The sequence below is a fragment of the Notolepis coatsorum genome, assembly GCF_963971535.1.
Source record: "Notolepis coatsorum genome assembly, chromosome: 7".
NCBI lineage: Eukaryota > Metazoa > Chordata > Actinopteri > Aulopiformes > Paralepididae > Notolepis > Notolepis coatsorum.
The window spans coordinates 128,909,749-128,929,884 of NC_140171.1; the positions used below are offsets into that span (position 1 = coordinate 128,909,749).

At 42.5% G+C, this 20,136-nt stretch overlaps 1 protein-coding gene across 1 annotated transcript in view; it reads left to right on the plus strand.

Moving 5' to 3' along the window:
* Window positions 1-13,368: 13,368 nt before the first annotated feature.
* Window positions 13,369-20,136, plus strand: part of LOC311231764 (myosin-10-like) — a gene marked incomplete at its 3' end in the record, with an annotated part of 144,919 nt that continues 138,151 nt past the window's right edge. Inside the window, exons 1-2 of the mRNA XM_084318387.1 lie at window positions 13,369-13,499; window positions 17,951-18,332. Coding sequence (XP_084174513.1) covers window positions 17,988-18,332 — 345 coding nt within the window. The 5' untranslated portion in view covers window positions 13,369-13,499; window positions 17,951-17,987. The remainder of the gene's footprint in view (window positions 13,500-17,950; window positions 18,333-20,136) is intronic.

Genomic DNA, 20,136 nt, shown 5'->3' on the forward strand with positions numbered 1-20,136 from the left:
CTGCATGAAGCTCAACCTCACCACGTATGAACCAGATTACAAGCAAAACCATGCAGCACCAGAAGTCGCATTAAAAGTAAGACATATTTAATTTATTATACGTTAAAAATACCATATGGCTCTCAATGAAATATATTTAGAAATATTTGGCTTTTATGGCTCTCCCAGTCAAAAAGGTTCCTGACCCCTGCGCTACATTGATAACAAGAGCACCCGGTGCCATATGAGTAAGCATTAACGTTGTAATGTATAATCTGCCCAGGCTTCACTAAACGTAGATTTAATTGGGATCATTGTGTGTGTCTCTTTCTTTGAGTTCCATTTGCTATTTTATTCTCTGGGTAAATATTGTGACGGCATAATTATTTAACCCTTACACCCCATTTACAGAATAGCATTTGAAGGGTCTATACAGGTGGTCAAGGAAGGGTACTGCTTAAAGGGAAGCCCAATAATACTATTGAACTGACAGTCACTGGGTGTGGGAGGGCTGTCGGAGGTACTGAGGGGGTGAGGGTGTGTGGGGAGCTACTGCGGACCGCCTTGGAAGGCGAGGGAGACCAGAGTACCAGTCCCCAGGTTAGTAAATCCTGGGCCCCATCCACTCCAGCTGCAAGCCCTTCAGTGCGACGTTCCGGGCCAAAGACGGGGGTACTTATAGGTCCAATACTATTATCCTACTACACAGTGTCTGTGTACTACTACTCCCACAAGCAGGGATAATCCACCCTTCTACAAATGGAAAATGAACCCACCCATACCCATGATTGGTCCTTGTGCAAGACTAGAAAGCGGGGATCTTTGATTAAACACCTGCTATCAGAAGCATAGACTGTCAGCTATAGAATGGAGTAAGTCGCATGTGACACAGCTGCTCACCCGTTATTTTTTTTTCCGTTTTAAAAACATATTTATAGACCACCAATGCGTTTAAAACTTGACGCATATATGAATGAATGAATGAAAACTTTATTTAACAGATTGCAGAATGGGTACAATACAGTACGGCTCAATACATACAATTGTTAAGGGGATGCAGACCTGAGAAAGACGTTTGTCTTGTTTCCATCAGGGTCCCCCATTTTCAATTCATATAGACATATATGACATACATGACATACAGATAGTCAGTACTGCTACATCTATACATTTATGACATACCAGATTTGCAAATACAGTACTTTTTGTGATACAGAAGGAGTCAAGAAAAGGGAGTATATACATTTGACGTAGAAACTGTACATTGGAGGAGGTTGGGTGGGGGGGGTTGGGTACATTGGGATATTGACAACCATACTGGGTAATTTACATTGGAGGTGGTTGGGGGGGGGGGGGGGGGGGGGCGGGGGGCACACTGTATAAACAAGTAACACTGTACATTGAGGGGGGGGGGGGAGGAGACACTGTACAAACAAACACAATTGTACATTGAACTATTGACAAAACCATACTAGGTAAATGACTGTACATTGGAGGGGGTTGGGTTAGGATATTTACAGGGGCCAGTGTTGAATTGCAGTCTCCCGTAGGTGTCCCTTGAGAGAGGTTTTGAACGTGGGTAGTGATCCACATTCCTTTACAGCTTTGGGTAGGGCGTTCCACATTGATGTGGCATAATTGCGAAACGTGTTTAGTCCCTTATTTGAGCCGAATCTGGGTTTAACATGATTTGTGGAGCTCCCTCTGGTGTTGTGATCGTGGTATTCACTGACCTTTGGGAAGTATTTTGACATGTACATGGGTACCTTGGTCGTGTAGTGTATCTTGTAGACCAGGCCCATTGCAAGTTGTTGTACTCTGTCGTCTACTCTAAGCCATCCTAGGTTGTCAAAGTGGGCAGGGGTGAGGTGGGTTCTAGGAGAAAGGTCAAGCAGTAGTCTGACCAGTTTGTTTTGAGATGTTTGTAATTTTGTTTTTAGCGCCTTTGAGGTGCTTTGGTACCATGAGGTGCAAGCATAGTCGTAGTACCCCTGAATGAGTGCTCCTGCCAGAGTCTTCAGGGTGTTCTTGTTTACCAGAGAGGAGATCCGGTACAAGAATCGAGTTCGTTGGTTGACTTTTTTTATTACATTGGATGCCATTTTGTCACAGGAGAGATTAGCCTCTAGGATGGAACCCAGGTAGGTAATTTCATCTTTCCTTGTGACAATATTGTCACCCACTGTAACTGAGAAGCCGTCGGTCTTGCTGAGTTTGTTATTTGAACCGAAGAGAATGGACTCTGTTTTGCCCATGTGTAATGATAGTTTGTTATCAGCGAGCCATATGCAGATTCTGCCTAGTTCCGAGCTGAGGGTTTTTTCAACCTGTAACTTGTTCTTGTCAGAGACCAGCAGGGCTGAGTCGTCCGCAAACAGGAACAAGTTGCAGTCACAAGCTGACGACATGTCATTTGCATAAATTAGGAACAGTAGCGGTCCTAGTATGCTTCCTTGTGGAACCCCACAGCTCACTGTGAGGGGGGGGGATAGAGTACCGTTTACCTCCACCATCTGTTCCCTCCCCTCAAGGTAGGATTGCATCCAGCTCACTGATAGACTATCAAAACCAATTGCTTTTAGCTTGTCAATCAGAATATCAACTGAGATTATAAACTAACTATATTGACTGAAAGATTCGAGATGCCAACAACAAGGAAAGATCATAAAACGCTTCCAAAACCAAGCGCAGAAGACCCCCCTATGGCCGCGGGACACGTTCGCAAAATCGCAGAGGATATTGACGGGATGTCCACCCCAAGTTCAACCCCTATAATCACCTCCTCAGACTCGGAATATATCATCCGGGAAATTAAAAATGAAATGAAAAAAATGGAGAAGTCAATAACCGAAACAATAACCGAAAAAGTAGATGCTATCAAAGAATCTATCGAAGGCAAAATAGAAGCGCTAAGGGTGGATGCCGAGGCACATATTAAGCGCACCGTGGCACTGGAAATTGGCTTGGAAGCACACCAACAAAATTTCGATCGCATCTACAATGAAGTAGAGGTTAACAAAGTTAACCTAACTGCTGAGATGAAGGGGAACTACAATGAAATCAAGACGGAGCTCAGCGAAATAACGTTGGAGCTCACGCGAATCAATAAAGAACAGAAAGCCAAAATATTCGAGATGGAATATCAAAAACGCAAGCTGAATATTCGTATTGTCGGTCTGGACGAATCAGTGAGATGTGAAAACCCTGAAGAGTTTGCCACAGAATTACAGAAAATCTTGGGAACAGGAATCCTTCCTAAAATACCGGAGGTGGATCCGTGCTTCAGATTGGGACCCCGCTCCATTGGCAATAACGCTAAGCCCAGAGTGATATTAGTTATACTGCGCCAAGTCAGAATAAAAGAAATGATTATGCGTGAAACTCGCAGGATGAAAGGCAATCTGAAATACATGGAGGTACCAATACACTGCTTTGAAGATTATTGTCGTGAGGTAGTGGAACTGCGTGCCAAGTTCAAGACGGTGATGTCTCAACTATACCTGGGGAAATACAGACCCCTACTAATATACCCTGCAATACTTCGCATCGTCGACAAACAAGGAGCAAAGGTTCTCCTCAACTCGCCTGAAGATGCAGCCAAATTCCTGTCTGAACAACACGCAGAATAGTGTATAAATGGCCTTTTAAATCTCAGTTATGCAAGGTCACCATATAGTACAACCTTTAATAACCGAGGATTTGGGACAGAGAGACCTACGTGCTCAGAGTTTTTGAATGCTTTCCCCGACGTGTTTATATTATTGCGGACATATTGGATTTAAGATTGGAACACTCCAGAACATACTGGAACATTCAGACAATGTAAAAATGACATATTGGAATAATCTAGAACATCGAAGCATTCTTTGATATATGGAGCATTCTGGAATATCAGCAATACGTGGTCATTCACTCTACCAGAAGCCCCTCGGGGGAATAATCAACAGCTATCTAGATGCAGAACCACAGAGCCATCATAGCCGGCCGGCTGAAAGATCACTCTACACAACGATCATCGCCCACCCCGGTCAGGGGAAATGCTGCATATACGTATTTAAAAACTGTTTTTTATTAATGGGAAATAATTTCACTACTTCTCCAATTTATACTTTAGATGTTTAAGCATAGCAATGCTCTTTTAAGATCTAAGTTAATGTTCTCTTCCTTTTACTTGTTTTTTTTTCTTTTTCATCCGCTCTCTCTGATTTATTGAGGCTCTCTCTTCAGTTCAATACCTTCATATTATTCATGGGTTACTATAAATTACACAAGTTCATATAAAATGTAAGTGATTAGGGCATGACAATTGAAGCTTATTTTTGGTCTTTATTTTTAGTTTATCTCATTTAAATTTTTATTTATTTATTTTTTACGGGTAAGTGGCCAAGCCACAGTCGACATTCTACTTATGGTAGAATTTAGAGTGTTAGATCCTATGGTATACATAGGAATGTTAAGGATAATTGGATCATTCTGGGATATCCGGTGGTGCAAGGGAGGGAGTCATACGCAAAGGTTGTGTTCATGGAACACAATCCTGTACGACTCTCGGTGGGAGGGAAGGGTAGGGGATTTTTATTTGTATATATGTATGTTTTTAAGCTCGGCTCTCAACGGGACCTCACTAGTGGGATGTATATCTATTATTGCCTCGCACTCTAGAAGCATTACCAAAAATTACAATGCAACATGTATAGACTATGGCTAGTTTGAATATAATGATATGGAACACCGGGGGAATAAATAACCAACTCAAACGCAAAAGCGTGCTCACACTGATGAAAAAAGAACATGTGGACATTGCTCTGCTAAGCGAAACACACATTCTAGGGAAAGACATAGGTAAATTAGCGGACAACATATACCATAATATCAGTCACTCCTCTATTGGTACGAGAACTCGGGGTGTAGCAATAGTCGTTAAACGTAAGTTGAATATTGTACTAAAGGGAGTATGGTCTGATGTAGAAGGTCGGATAACTATAGCTAAGATTGAACATAAGAACAGGAAAATAGCGTTGATAGCGGTATACGCCCCAAATTTGTACGAAGAAGATTTCTTCACTACACTAACCAATGCAATGTTAGACATTCCCGATTACTCATTTATAATAGGAGCGGATTTTAATGCCATCTGGAACCCAAGGATGGACAAATCTTACCTCGCCTTTTCCAGCGAACAAAAGAATTCATCGAAGGCATTAAAGGATTGGTCAAAGATTACAGGTGTAAAGGACTTATGGCGGTTACTTAATCCCACGACCCGAAAGTACTCTTGTCGATCTGCGAGACATAAGACACTATCCAGAATAGATTGTGTCTTTGCATCACAGAGACTATTTGATAATTATGAAGTGGAAATGATACCCAACGCAGATCAGATCACTGTTATTTACTCCTTAAAGGTACATTTGGTATACTATCCTCCCGAGCCCCAAGATGGCGATTTAACTCGTTGCTGCTTAACAACAAGGAATTCATTACACAACTCAAAGAAGCTCTTATAGTATTCCAACGGGAGAATGCAAACTCGGTGCAAGACCCCAGAATAATATGGATGTCGGTAAAGGGAATGATCAAAGACTTCACGGATAGCTTTTCCTCCAAAATGCGCAAGAATCAAAGCACAAAACTGGATGAGCTGGAAACGCTTTACTCAACGTTATTTAATTCTCTGAAATACAACAACTCAACTCGACTAGAAAATCAAGTTAACATACTAAAAATAGAGATCAATGCCATATACAGACAACAATCGGAAATACAAATACGCAGCACAAGACAACAGCAGTACTCCCATGGTTCCAAACCCAGCCACCTATTAGCCATGCGATTAAGAATTAATGCAACATTTGCAGATATAACTACCATTAGAGCACAACAAGTACTTGTAACAGATCCTGTAAAAATAAACGATACATTCAAAGTATTCTACTCCGACTTATATAAATCAGAAATGACCTTCGATCAAAACAAAATGGACACATTTCTTAATCAAATTATTCTCCCTAAACTTTCAGAGGATGACGCTAAACAGTTAGAAATACCGATCACACTAGAGGAACTCAAGAAGGCCATAACCGCAATGAAAAGTGGTAAGGCTCCAGGAAGAGACGGTTTCCCATCAGAAATGTACCTTTCTTGTTGGGACATAATTGGCCCCTTATTACTAAATATGATCTTATACTCAGTCAAGGAGGGGAACTTCCATAAAATTGACAATATTGCACTCATAACAGTCCTCCTTAAAAAAGACAAAGACCCCAACGAGTGCGGTAGTTATAGACCTTTAAGCCTCCTCGGAACAGATATCAAACTGTACTCTAAGGTATTAGCCATCAGATTACAAAAGCATATGACGTCTTTAGTTCACCCGGACCAAACTGGCTTCATAGGAGGCCGCCTGATCACTGAGAACATAAGACGTATACTGCACGTACTTGATGCCGACAAGGAGGACACCATACCTAAGGCGATGCTGTCCCTGGATGCTATGAAGGCCTTTGACAGGCTGGAATGGTCGTATCTGTGGGCAGTGCTAGAAAGGATGGGGTTAGGAAAAGGATTCATCGATATGATTAAAGTATTATACAAAGACCCATCGGCCATGATTACAACAGGCACAATCATCTCTGAAATATTTCCGGTATCACGCTCTGCCAGACAGGGTTGTCCTCTTAGTCCCGGACTGTTCAATCTATCATTAGAGCCTTTAGCACAATATATAAGACAATCCCAATCCATAGAACCTATCGTAATCAAGGGCACACAACAAAAAATTTGTTTATATGCGGACGATGTAATATTGTTCATGAAAAACCCCAACACCACATTGCCTCATCTGCTCAAGTTGATTGAGGACTTTGGTGATTTATCGGGATTTAAGATAAATTGGCCGAAGTCGGCTTTCCTTCCACTTAACACCCCTGCAAAAAAAGATACAACCCTCCCAGGACAGATACCGATGGTAAAACATTTCAGATGCTTGGGAGTGGAAATATTCCCTACCATAAGACAAACGGTGAAGCACAACTACACAAAAATCCAAAACAAAATCAAAGACGACCTTGATAGATGGGCAAAACTTAAAAACACAGTACAAGCACGGATATCAATAGTTAAGATGGATGTACTACCTAAAATCAACTTCTTCTGTTCAATGCTACCGTTACCCCCTCCAGAGGGTTACTGGAAAAGATTACACTCCTCCACATACAAATTTATTTGGAATAACAAACCACCACGTATAAAAAGATCCACCGCACAGAGAAATAAAGCAGATGGTGGCATGGCATTTCCAGATTTTTTCCTATATTTTAAGGCGTACTCATTAAGTCCATTGACAACATGGTTTGACTCCCAAGCATTAGCATCTTGGAGAAAAATAGAAGAAAACATAGTAGCCCCACATAGACTGAAGGACATAGCATACACTAAACTACCAATCAAGCACTGTGAACGAAAATTTGGCCCCATAATTACTCATGCGATCCGGATATGGCGTGAATCACAAAAAAAAAATCCTAACCCACAAGAATGGCACAATCATACTCCCTTATTCAATAACAATGCTCTCTTAATTGGGAAACGACCTATAAGATTCCCTATATGGGAAGAGCAAGGCATACACTCATTAGGGGATGTTTTTAACAAACAGGGTTTTTGTAGTGATAAAGAAATACGCAAAAAATTTAATCTCACCAAGTCCACATGGCTTTTTCACAAACAGTTAGAGCTATGTTTGAAGTCTCACGGTGTTCCATTAGACAGACCAATTGAACACCACAGATACCACAAATTCTTCTACTCAAGAGAGACATCGAGAGGTTTTGTTTCAGAATTTTATCATCAATTACTAACGTCCTCGTATGAAACCCTCCAACTTGACTCTGTCTGGAGGAGGGATATACCAGACCTGGAAAATTACTTTGATTGGCAAGGAGCTTGGGCAAATGTCCGACTTACATCAAGGAACCCGGATCATCAACAAATCAATCTGAACTATATTCACAGGACATACTTGACTCCTATAAGACTGTGCCGAATGGGGCTCAAACAAGATTCCAAATGCACCCAATGTACAAATGGGGACGAAGGGACATTTATGCACATGTATTGGGACTGCTCACCAGTTAAGGCATTCTGGAAAGATGTGACCCAACAAATATCAAAACTCGTATCTTGGAATATACCTGTACACCCCTCGGTATTGCTGTTGAATGATGTTTTTGAGTTTGCAGTGAATCCACAGCTAAAGAAATTGGTTTTATCGGGTATCACAGTAGCCAAAAAGCTGATCGCTGGTTTCAACCGGAAAAAATGTGCCGTAAAGTTTGGTTTCTTACATATCTCGATGTAATTTACCATGAAATATCTACAGCAAGAATTCTGGGTCTCAATGAATCCAAAATGTCAATGTGGTTAGAAGTGGTGGAGAGAATAAAAGCTAGCTTATAATGGTAGTGTCTGGTTAGGTGCGAGGGATAGTGGAGGTACTTCTCAAGGTGGGGTCCGGGAGGGGGGGGTTCGAGCTGAGCATATGTGTGTAGGTTTTTTTTTTTTAGATAACAGGTATTATGGGTATATCTTATATAAAACAACTAACTAAAAGGTGATCTCATTGGATGTGCCCTGACAATTAATGCTTGTATATCTTATCGTGTGTTGTCATGTTTGTTTATATGTTTGTTTAAAAAATAATAAAAAAATAAAATACAAAAAAAGACTGTCAGAAAAAAAGTTTTTACTTTTACTTTTTAGTACTTAAGTACATTTAAAAGTAGAAACTTTTTTACCTTTACTCAAGTGTGTTTTTAGCCAGATACTCTGACTTTTACTTCAGTACGATTTTGAGACGGTACCCATACTTTCACTTAAGTATAATTTCTGGGGACTTTTTACACCCCTGGCCTGGCCTATGAAACACAAGGGATGGCTGACTCTCCGTCCACATACTGTATGGGCCCTGTACGTCTAGACTCGCTGAAAGCCTTAATGGATGGATTGTTCAGGGTTCCCCTGCACACGTGCCTGTTGTTCAGTAAGTTGTTGATGGTATCTGAGTTGTCATCTATCCGGTCTTGATTCGCAGTCGTGCACACAAGCATGCATCCGTGTGCACACACACACACACACACACACACACACACACACACACACACACACACACACACACACACACAGAGGACGAGAGAGGAGTTCTCAATGGGCTCTGCAGCTTGAGCTTAAGTGAATATAAATACCTGCCACAGCAAGTGATGCACGTCCAACTCAGATGGACGACGCGCAGAAAATACATCTGCGTCATACTGTGTGTCAGAGAGAGAGAGAGAGAGAGAGAGAGAGAGAGAGAGAGAGAGAGAGAGAGAGAGAGAGAGAGAGTTCATATGTTGTAGAAGTCATCTCTGTTGGTGCGGCTGGGTGGCGCAGCGGACATTGCGCTCGTCACCAATGCAAGAAACACCGGGTTCGACTCCGGCTGTCGGTGTTGCCTCCGGCTTGGGCCAGCCGCCATACTAACTCAATTGGCAGAGTTAGCAGGTGGAAGTCGATGGGTGGTAATCTGGACGTTGTGGACAGCGACTCCTACAGGTCGGTTGGGGCGCCTGCACAGCAGAGACAGGAAATGGCAGGGGTAGTGTGAGCCTCCTACACGTTACACCTCGCCAATGAGAGTCTGCGCTGGCAGGTGAAAAGATGTGACAGGCTGCCTCCACATGTATCGGAGGGGACATGTGATGCAAGGATTCTATCCTCCCTACAACCGGCCAGTGGGGGGAATATGCGAGCAACGTTCAAGACAGGGGAGGGGAGAATTGGCACAGCGGAATTGGGATGGGAGGAAAAGTGGATAAAAAAAAATAAGTAATCTCTGTTGCATGGGCTCTATAGGTTGTCAAAGTTGAATCAGGTGTAAGAGATCTTTAAACAAATCAAGACTAACAATGAGAGATGCTATAAAGTAGTACTGTTATAGATAATAATAATAATAATAATAATAATAATAATAATAATAATAATAATAATAATAATAATAATAATAATAATAATAATAATAATAATAATAATAATAATAATAATAATAATATAATAATAATAATAATAATAATAATAATAATAATAATAATAATAATAATAATAATAATAATAATAATAATAATAATAATAATAATAATAATAATGGTCACCTTTCGACTTGAGTTTAGTCTGTGAGATTGTCAGAATGGCTGGCCGAGGACCGATTATTGTGTATTCTAAATGATAAAGGGTGATAGGTGGGTGTTGTGAAGGATCAGATTAAACCGAATATGTATATTTATTTATATATATATATTTAATTGTATTTGTATATCGTTTGATATCCCCTGTATATTCCTTGTACAATATGCATTGAATATCCCCGTTTCTACTAAACAGCCCATAATAGTTTCATTCTACCATTGGACGAGAACCTGGCGCCAGGTTGCCATACCCCTAGGTCCAAGTTCAATCGTGCCGCCTAACATGTCGAGGCAACCCCCGGTTCCGCGCAGTAATATGTCGGGCGAAATACGAATGGTACTATTTGTTCATAGCGCATATATATATGGCGCCAGTAAAGTAGAACTTTCTTTTAGTCCAGTTCTTTACCCTCCAACAGAGTGACAGACGCAAAAGCCTCCCCACGACGCACGTGCGGTGTAGTAAGGCCTACTTGGCCCAGAATAGGCATTGAGATATCGTGTAGATTAATAGTTGAATGGTCATAGTTTGGCACCATACCGTCGAGTTGGACGTATTCTATTAAGCTAATAATAGTCTATTTTATGTATGGTGCATCGTTCGGTTAGAGCTCTACAGTTATCAGTACCCCCATCGTTCCTGACGTTATCTGGACGCTTAACCCGGCTGGTCAGACCCCTAGTGGTGATTGCATCCGAGGAGCTCCGGGCCAAGAGCGACTGGACCTGTATATTGGATTACTCTACCCAGACGACGGCGAGCCTTCCACGGCTTGGATTATGCTTTGTGTGCTTTGATTATTCCATGGATAAAGGCCAACACTGCTGAGTGTTGGAATTACCCCCCGGAGAGGACTCCAGGTGAGACGGCGCTCTACACGTGAGGTCGCCTCACGTCTCTCCGTTGTGGACCGGCAGATACCGTTCCACAGAGGGTCCAGCTGTATTCGTCTGCAGCCCGAGGTTCTGTGGGCACCGTGTCCAAGACTTTGGATTCTCCCAAGACACCGTCGGCCAGATGGGATACCGCCAGCGGCTTCTCTAACCCCCCCCCTCCTACTGTCTTACAACCAGCGGGACCCCCCCCCCCCCTTAGTGTATCCAGCTATAATCATTTAAGTACCATCGCTATCGTTTTCCTAAATATTCCAGGTTGTATACTTACTCCCTGCGCAACCAGAGATTGGACATTCAATGTTGATTTACCTACGAATACTCATTTGCCATAAAAGTGCATATTCCATATTTCAAATCATAAATGTAATTAAGTGATCGTTGTATACACCCTTTGCTGTATTAAACCTTCGATTTGGTACATTTGTGTTGGTTCGTTTCATCAGGTGGGAAAGTGTTCATCATACTTATATCTTGTACTGGGTGGCCAGAAGTTAAAGTACATGAGGTAGTGGTATTAAATATCATATCTAACAATACAGTCAGGGAATTGTACCCCTCAGTTACAGTGGGTGTATTCTAAATGCTAAGGGGGGTAGGTGGGTGTATTCTAAATGATAAGGTGGGTGTATTCTAAATGCTAATGTAATAGGTGTGTGTATTCTAAATGATAAGGAGTGATAGGTGGGTGTATTCTAAATGCTAATAGTGATAGGTGGGTGTATTCTAAATGATAAGGGGTGATAGGTGGATGTATTCTAAATGCTAATGGTGATAGGTGTGTGTATTCTAAATGATAAGGGGTGATAGGTGGGTGTATTCTAAATGTGATAGGTGGGTGTATTCGAAATGCTAAGGAGTGATAGGTGGGTGTATTCGAAATGCTAAGGAGTGATAGGTGGGTGTATTCTAAAAGCTAAGGAGTGATAGGTGGTTGTATTCTAAATGCTGAGGGATGATAGGTGTGTGTATATTAAATGATAAGGACTGGAGTGATAGGTGGGTGTATTCTAAATGATAATAAGTGATAGGTGGTTGTATTCTAAATCCAAAGGAAAGATAAATATTCATAGATAGATAGGTTCATAGATATTACCCAGCTAAAAGCTACCTTAATAAAATGAAGACAAACCACCTGACATATTTTTTTGGACATGCCCTAATATGTGTAGACATATTAAGAAACATTTGTGTAATGATTTCTGATTGTTATATAAATAATATATTTCTTGGCTTCTATGATGATGTAAAACAAATTAGTACTTTTTAATCAACCTCATTCTCTTACTGGGTACATTTATCCTCAAGTGTAAACTTAGTAACCAAAAACATTTATTTATTATAATTGAATATGAAGTCAAGCAATATATTACAACTATTTCAACTTCCAACAACACCAAACAATAAAATAAAAGTACTGTAATTCTGGAGAAAAAAAGGTAAAAAAATAAGTGGTAGATGGTGATAATGGTAATGTCTACTTTTGTCCAGCAGATGGAAGTATTTGAGCACCGACTGAATACATGTCAGACTAGTAGTCTGAATGTCAAAGCGTTTTGGCGTTATTTGCTATATAGACTATGAGATGGACAAAGAACATGGCATGAATGACATGACATGGATTATATAGCCTACATCATACTGAAATGAGGAAATAAACACCCCATGAGAGAATGACAGTAACATAATTTACAGCATAATGTGTGCCTCGTGGTGGCTCAAATTAGAGGCAAGCGGTGGAAAGAATGAATGAATGAATGAATGAATGAATGAATGAATGAATGAATGAATGAATGAATGAATGAAAACTTTAGTTAACAGATTGCAGAATGGGTACAGTACAGTACAGCTCAATACACACAATTGTTAAGGGAATGCAGACCTGAGAAAGACTTTCGTCTTGTTTACATCAGGGTCCCCCATTTTCAATTGTGAATTTGGGAGACAATTTGGCAGTGACCGCATTACAGGATAATAACGAATAAATAAAATGCCTGAACATGATGAAATTAATAAGTGGTAGACTTCACACAGCATCCCTGTGCTGCTGCTGCTGCAGGTGCAAAAATCTCAATCCCACATTTTCCCGGATGGAAATTATTTTAAACCAATCGCGCCCCAGTCCGTCGGTCCTTGATAACCAATCACATTGTAGCGTTGACTTGTGGGCGTGCCACAGAAAAGACGCGCTGGTCGCACCCCGCCCTCCCGCGTCCTCCCTGCATGGCGAGAGTTTGGTTGAGAGGGTGTTGGATGGCAGTGGAGAAGAGAGAGAGAGTACCACTGATGAGACTGCGGACGAAACAAGCCAGTGTTTTCTAAAGACATTGAAGAAGGATTATTACTACATTCATCCACTGGACACCGATTCATACTTAGACACGTTTTCTGTCCGCACTGCACCAGGTAATTAGAGATACAAAGATGTCGGTGTTTTGAGTGATTAGCTAGTTGTGTGTGTGGCTAACGGGATTATTGTGCCATGACTTTTCAATGATGGAGGGGGCCATGCGATGAGCTTGGCTAACGTTAGCCAATTCCGAATTAAACTAGATTGTGCGGGTGAATCAAAGTCTCTCAATGTGTTTTAACGATTGATGCACATGTCTTAATTCACAAGTCCTGTCACTCATCCCGACGAGGGAGAAGTATTCCCATTGTTCGCTTGCTTTGTATTCCAAGAGACATCAATGATCACCACCCACACACCCATGATGGGTGCTGTGCGTCCTGTCGTCTGATCCATCTGGACACAACTCATGATACGTGCAAACGAGATGGCCCGCGTACTATAGTGTAGCCCCTTTCGTGACTGTGGTGCACCGAGTGAATACAGTCACATGCTCCTCAATAGGAAACCAACCTAGATTTACCTTGAAGGACTGGTTCTGCCCGAACTGTTCGTTATACAAGTATCACAGAGACATTTCAAATGTACTCACAGTTGCACGGGGGTTTCGGACAGACATACAGGATGGTTTGAAAGCTCGGCGTTGCTAATAAACATTTTAAATATTTTTTATAAACTGGTCAACACTGCTCAAAACGGCATTATTTCCGGCGTTGGGTGCATGATGCGCATGCGTGTGATCACAGCGCAGGCGCACCAGGCAGCCAACGCCGGAAATAATGCCGTTTTGAGCAGTGTTGACCAGTTTATAAAAAATATTTAAAATGTTTATTGGCAATGCCGAGCTTTCAAACCATCCTGTATGTCTGTCCGAAACCCTCGTGCAACTGTGAGTACCTTTGTAATGTCTCTGTGATTCTTGTATAACGAACTGTTCGGGCAGAACCAGTCCTTCATGGTGAATCTAGTTTGGTTTCCTATTGAGGAGCAAGTGACTGTGTATTCACTCGGTGCACCACAGTCACGAAAGGGGCCAATAGTGCTGCTGCTTCGTGCTTCCAGAAAAAAAGAAAGCATCGATATGAATCCCCCCCATATATATTCGGGTTCTTCTCATTTAGTGCCCTCAAACCTGCAGAGCAGCCTAGTCGAGCAGATCCAGAACAACCCGCAACTTTAAGCTACCGTTAGCTATAGCAGCCTATAGTCACTGCAGTTGTTTGTCTGGCCTGACTGGGGCAGCAGTCGTTTCGCATTGTTATTTAGAATTCGTTACATGCAATTACTTGGCAAGATAACTATTCGGAGACACGATGATGCGTGTCCCCTTTGGAAGGGTAGAAATAGGACAGCTGTAGATGGATAATGGAACCGTTTATATACCCAAGTTTAGCTCTGGGACGCAGTGTCACGGCACCCTGATCCCCCCCACCGTCCCGTGACCTGACCCAGATTCGTGCGTAAACCCGCGCGTATTGTGAGCGTGGGCCTTGATTGTAGGTTAAATATCTCTTAGCAGACGTCAGCTGATGCCTGTTTCAGTTGGCTGGGGAAGTAGGCTAGCTTAGTTGACTTGAAGAGATTGTCACAAACAATAATGTCATCTTCAATATCTTGACAGGAGAGAAAGTTCTCATTACTTATTCAAATGTTGATGATTCAACATGGCTTTGATTGAAACGTAAACATCAGCATTGGAGGTTGAGTGACAAATACAGTGTTACTGTTTTCACTGGTCATGGTGAGATATGCCTCATCATACAGGCCCACTTTGACAACCTAGGATGGCTTAGAGTAGACGACAGAGTACAGCAACTTGCAATGGGCCTGGTCTACAAGATACACTACACGACCAAGGTACCCATGTACATGTCAAAATACTTCCCAAAGGTCAGTGAATACCACGATCACAACACCAGAGGGAGCTCCACAAATCATGTTAAACCCAGATTCGGCTCAAACAAGGGACTAAACACGTTTCACAATTATGCCACATCAATGTCAATCACTACCCACTTTCAAAAACACTCTCAAAGAGGGAGACTGCAATTCGAAACTGGCCCCTGCAAATGTTTTAACCCAACCCCCTCCAATGTACAGTAAATGACCAAGTATGGCTTTGTCAATATTCCAATGTACAGTGTACAGTGTGTGCCCCCCCCCCCCACCCACCCAACGTCCTCCAATGTACAGTTTCTACGTCAAATGTATATACTCTCTTTTCTGGACTCTTTTTGTATCACAAACAGTACTGTATTTGCAAATCTGGTATGTCATAAATGTATAGATGTAGCAGTACTGTCTATCTGTATGTCGTGTGTGTCATATATGTTATGATGAATTGAAAATGGGGGACCCTGATGTGAACAAGACGAAAGTCTTTCTCTGGTCTGCATCCCCTTAACAATTGTATGTATTGAGCTGTACTGTACCCATTCTGCTGATGGTCTGTGTGAATATGAGCAGGGTTAGGCTGTTGGTAGTGGAAGCCTGTGTGTGTGTTTGCGTGCATGTTTATGTAACGGGTATGTCCACAGTCACGGAAACAGGTGTGTTGACGAGTGACTGTGGCAGTGCGGGCTGGTAAATTAAACTCACTTCCCCATAACAGGGTTAACAGACGCATAGGTACGGTAGTTAGGAGTGAATTCACTTCTTAGTGCAGCGGCCTGTGTCGTCACCCGCGGACGCGGGAGCCCCCTGTTCGACTCCCCCTCGGGACATTCTCATTTAACATCAAACACAACGCAGACCCAGTATGATCCGTCACAGTGGTGCCCAGTGACCCGGATGTCCTGAGGGGCGTGAGTTTAGGGAGGTGAGTGTAACGGGGAAGCCTGTGGGTATGTCCACAGTCACGGAAACAGGTGTGTTGACGAGTGACTGTGGCAGTGTGGGCTGGTAAATTAAACTCACTTCCCCATAACAGGGTTAACAGACGCATAGGTACGGTAGTTAGGAGTGAATTCACTTCTTAGTGCAGCGGCCTGTGTCGTCGGACGCGGGAGCCCCCTGTTCGACTCCCCCTCGGGACATTCTCATTTAACATCAAACACAACGCAGACCCAGTATGATCCGTCACATTTACACACAGTTTAACTTACTTATCAGGTGAAGTTTGTCATCAGGCTATTAGTGGGCTGCACACACAGATGTCCTGTCTTATAAGAAACTCATATTGTTTTCATTATAGTCATTTGATTTAGGAGGCAAGCAGACCTGACATTTAAAGAAGATTAAATGTAAATCTTGTTTGGCAACTCAAATTATTTGGTGCATCAACTAGACTCTTCCTTCTTGCACAGACTCTTCAGAAGGTCTCTAGACAGAGTCCGGCAGAATGCCAACACAAAACTGTTTCTGTCTGCAATGCATGGGTTAGTTCATTTACTGCTGTGGTCTGGTAGATTCACAGTTCACACCACTACTAAAGGGCTTTGGGGCCTAGATTAATTATGTCTGAATTGATAGCTTACCTAGATCAAAACAATTGGCCTAACATTAATATCGGCTGTAATATCCTCCAGTTCCCCTGGTTCAGAAATACATGTTTGCCATTCCACCACCAGACTCAGAATGTCCTACATTCAGTTGGTTTATAATAGGCCTACTACCACTAGAATATCATAAAATTTGCTGCTGCAAAAAAACACAAGACGGACCAGATTTTACCAATGATTTTAAGGGGTTTTATAGACGGTAACAAGTTAATTTACGTCTGCCCAGATTTACTCAAATGTAGCAACGGAGGTTTGAAATGGTGAAATGAAAGAAAAAGTGGCCATGCTACAATGTGTGCATTTTACTTAATGCATAACATGTAGGCACCAATTTGGGGGCATTCTGGTGTACAGGTGAGAATATGGGATTTTTGAGAATTAGGTTCATGCATATTAATGGGAGAATGAGAGTTATGCATACAGTTTTGCTTAAATATAATGGTGTATCTTAATAAAAGTTGGTGGCCTGTTGCGGCACCTGGAATTGTCTAGGAAAAGCTGACACTAACTTAATTTTAAGCACTAAAGGCAGATGTTGCGGCAGTTGACATCATTAGGAGATATTATCAACAATGGTTTTTCTATTTAAGGGAGAATTTGTTTTAAACTAGGCCTATATCTAGGCTATAGATTGCCGCGTTTCGCTGCCCCAGTAGAATATAGGCCTAATAAAAAAGCATTAAGGATTAATAATGAGAACAAAGTGTAGAGTAAAACTTTTTGGAACCACTTTAGGGACAGAACCTCTGTGCTACAGCCCATTAAGTAGCTTGAGTCTTGGCATTCATTTTAATAGTAGTGTAGTAGGCTGTGTAGCCGAGTGGATTTGAACCTGGGACCATCGGCTGCACTAACCAGCTGAGCTGAAGGGTCAGACCCGTCATAGCAGGTGCTGGTTGACTGCGACCGACTCCTCAGCAGTTTACAGTAGTAACTAGTAAGACTAGCACACTTGAGTCAGTGGGTTCAGTGAACCTCATATACAGTCTTGTCTTCCTCTGTGCCAGGTGGCCTACTGAGTTCCGGTCCTGGTCGTTGGCAGCGATGTCACAACGGAGTGGGCAGGAGGACCCAGAGCGGTACCTGTTTGTGGACCGCGCCGTGGTCTACAACCCGGCCACGCAAGCCGACTGGACCGCCAAGAAGCTGGTGTGGATCCCTTCGGAGCGCCATGGCTTCGAGGCGGCCGGCATCCGCGAGGAGCGGGGGGACGAGGTGGTGGTGGAGCTGGCAGAGAACGGGAAGAAGGCGGTGGTTAACAAGGACGATATCCAGAAGATGAACCCGCCCAAGTTCAGCAAGGTGGAGGACATGGCCGAGCTCACCTGCCTGAACGAGGCCTCGGTGCTGCACAACCTCAAGGATCGCTACTACTCTGGCCTCATCTACGTGAGTATTCCTCACCATTCCTTACTTATTCATCTATTTGCTTGTTAAAATAATCAGGTACGTGTGCTGCTGATCGTTTAAAAGGTTGAAGAAATCCTTCATGTCCTAGATAAGCAGCTATTTCCCTTGTGATTATGACCCACTTAGTGACGTGCATTCCTGGAATAGCCGAGACAGGGAGCGTGGGCCGCCCACCGGAGACCCAGGGCCGAGGCTGAAGGCTTCTCACTGCACCACCACCAGCCACTAACCCCTCAAACACACTGGGGAGTGGATGCAGAATGGGCTGGGTGCGCTGCAGCTGGCTAGTGTAGAGGTCTAAGCACTCGCCTACCACCACCTAGAGCCTAGAGCTCTCAGGCGGCTGGCGCCTCCACATGATGTAGAAGTCTACACCCTCCACAGACCCACAGACACAGCTCAGTGACCAGGAGGGGATTGGAATGATGACTAATGGTTGGGGGGGGGGGGGATCTTCTCAGTGTGTTTCTATGGAGTGAATCTCAGTTTGTTTGAGTGAATCTCAGTTTGTTTCTATGGAGTGAATCGCAGTTTGTTTCTATGGAGTGAATCTCAGTGTGTTTCTATGGAGTGAATCTCAGTGTGTTTCTATGGAGTGAATCTCCCAGTGTGTTTCTATGGAGTGAATCTCCCAGTGTGTTTCTATGGAGTGAATCTCCCAGTGTACAGTATTTCTATAGAGTGAATCTCAATCTCAAACAGTGGCACTTGTTTTATCTATCCAGTCTGCTCATCAGGGGGACTGACAAGAGTTGGAATAAAATCAACAGCAATCCAAGGACTCAATGATCCATTCCAATAAAAAAAAAAAAAAAACAGATCCAGAGATACAGAGCAGAGCAGCTTCCCAGAGTCTTTGTTGTCTGGTCAGGAACAAAATGGCCTGACCTCAGAAACCATTCATTCACCACCACACAAAAATATAATCCATCTCCGTATAAGTAAGTAGAGTAGCAGACCTTCTCACTCCATTGATGCCGCTGGAGTTATTCCGCATTCATGTGGTGTCAGAATTATGGGATATAGTTTCCTACCGTGAGGGGCCACTTGAATGCTCTCCCATGTCGGGTGTTCAAGTCAGAGAAATCGGGGATCTTGATGGTATGTGAATTGTCTGAGGTGTGACATAATCAACTTAACCAACAGCTTGTTTGGTTACAAATGTTGGGAGTTTAGTACGAGAAAAAAACAGCAGCACTCTGTCAGTTGACATTAAGGAACTATTTATAATGCTGCTTATGACGGGTCAACCAAATTAGAGCTTTATGACCTCCATGTTTGGTTTTAAATTCCAACCAGAAAGCACATGAATGCACAGAGGTAGGCTATCCAAGAATGCAAGTGGGAGAAAAGTCTACCTGACATGCATTCTGTGTAGGGCTGTCACTAACGATTATTTTGTTATCGATTAATCAGTTGATTATTTTATCGATTAGTCGATTAATCTAAACCATTAATAACAACAATTGATTATATTTGCAATTGAATACTTCAAAATGTTTAATGAGTATCATCATCCTTTAAGTATGTATTGTGTGTTATCGCTCCACTCCACGCTATGGTAGTGCTTGTGCCAGCACAGGAGATACCATTCAAATGTATTTAAAAAAGAAAAGAAATTAATTTATCTTTTTCCGTTTTTCTCCCATCCCAATGTTAGTCGTTATGCCAATTCCCAATCCACTTCCTGGTCGTAGCGCACTCTACCCCCTACCGTCAGTCTGGGAGGGCGGAGGCTATCACATGCTTCCTCCGACACATGTGTAGCCAGCCCACCGCTTCT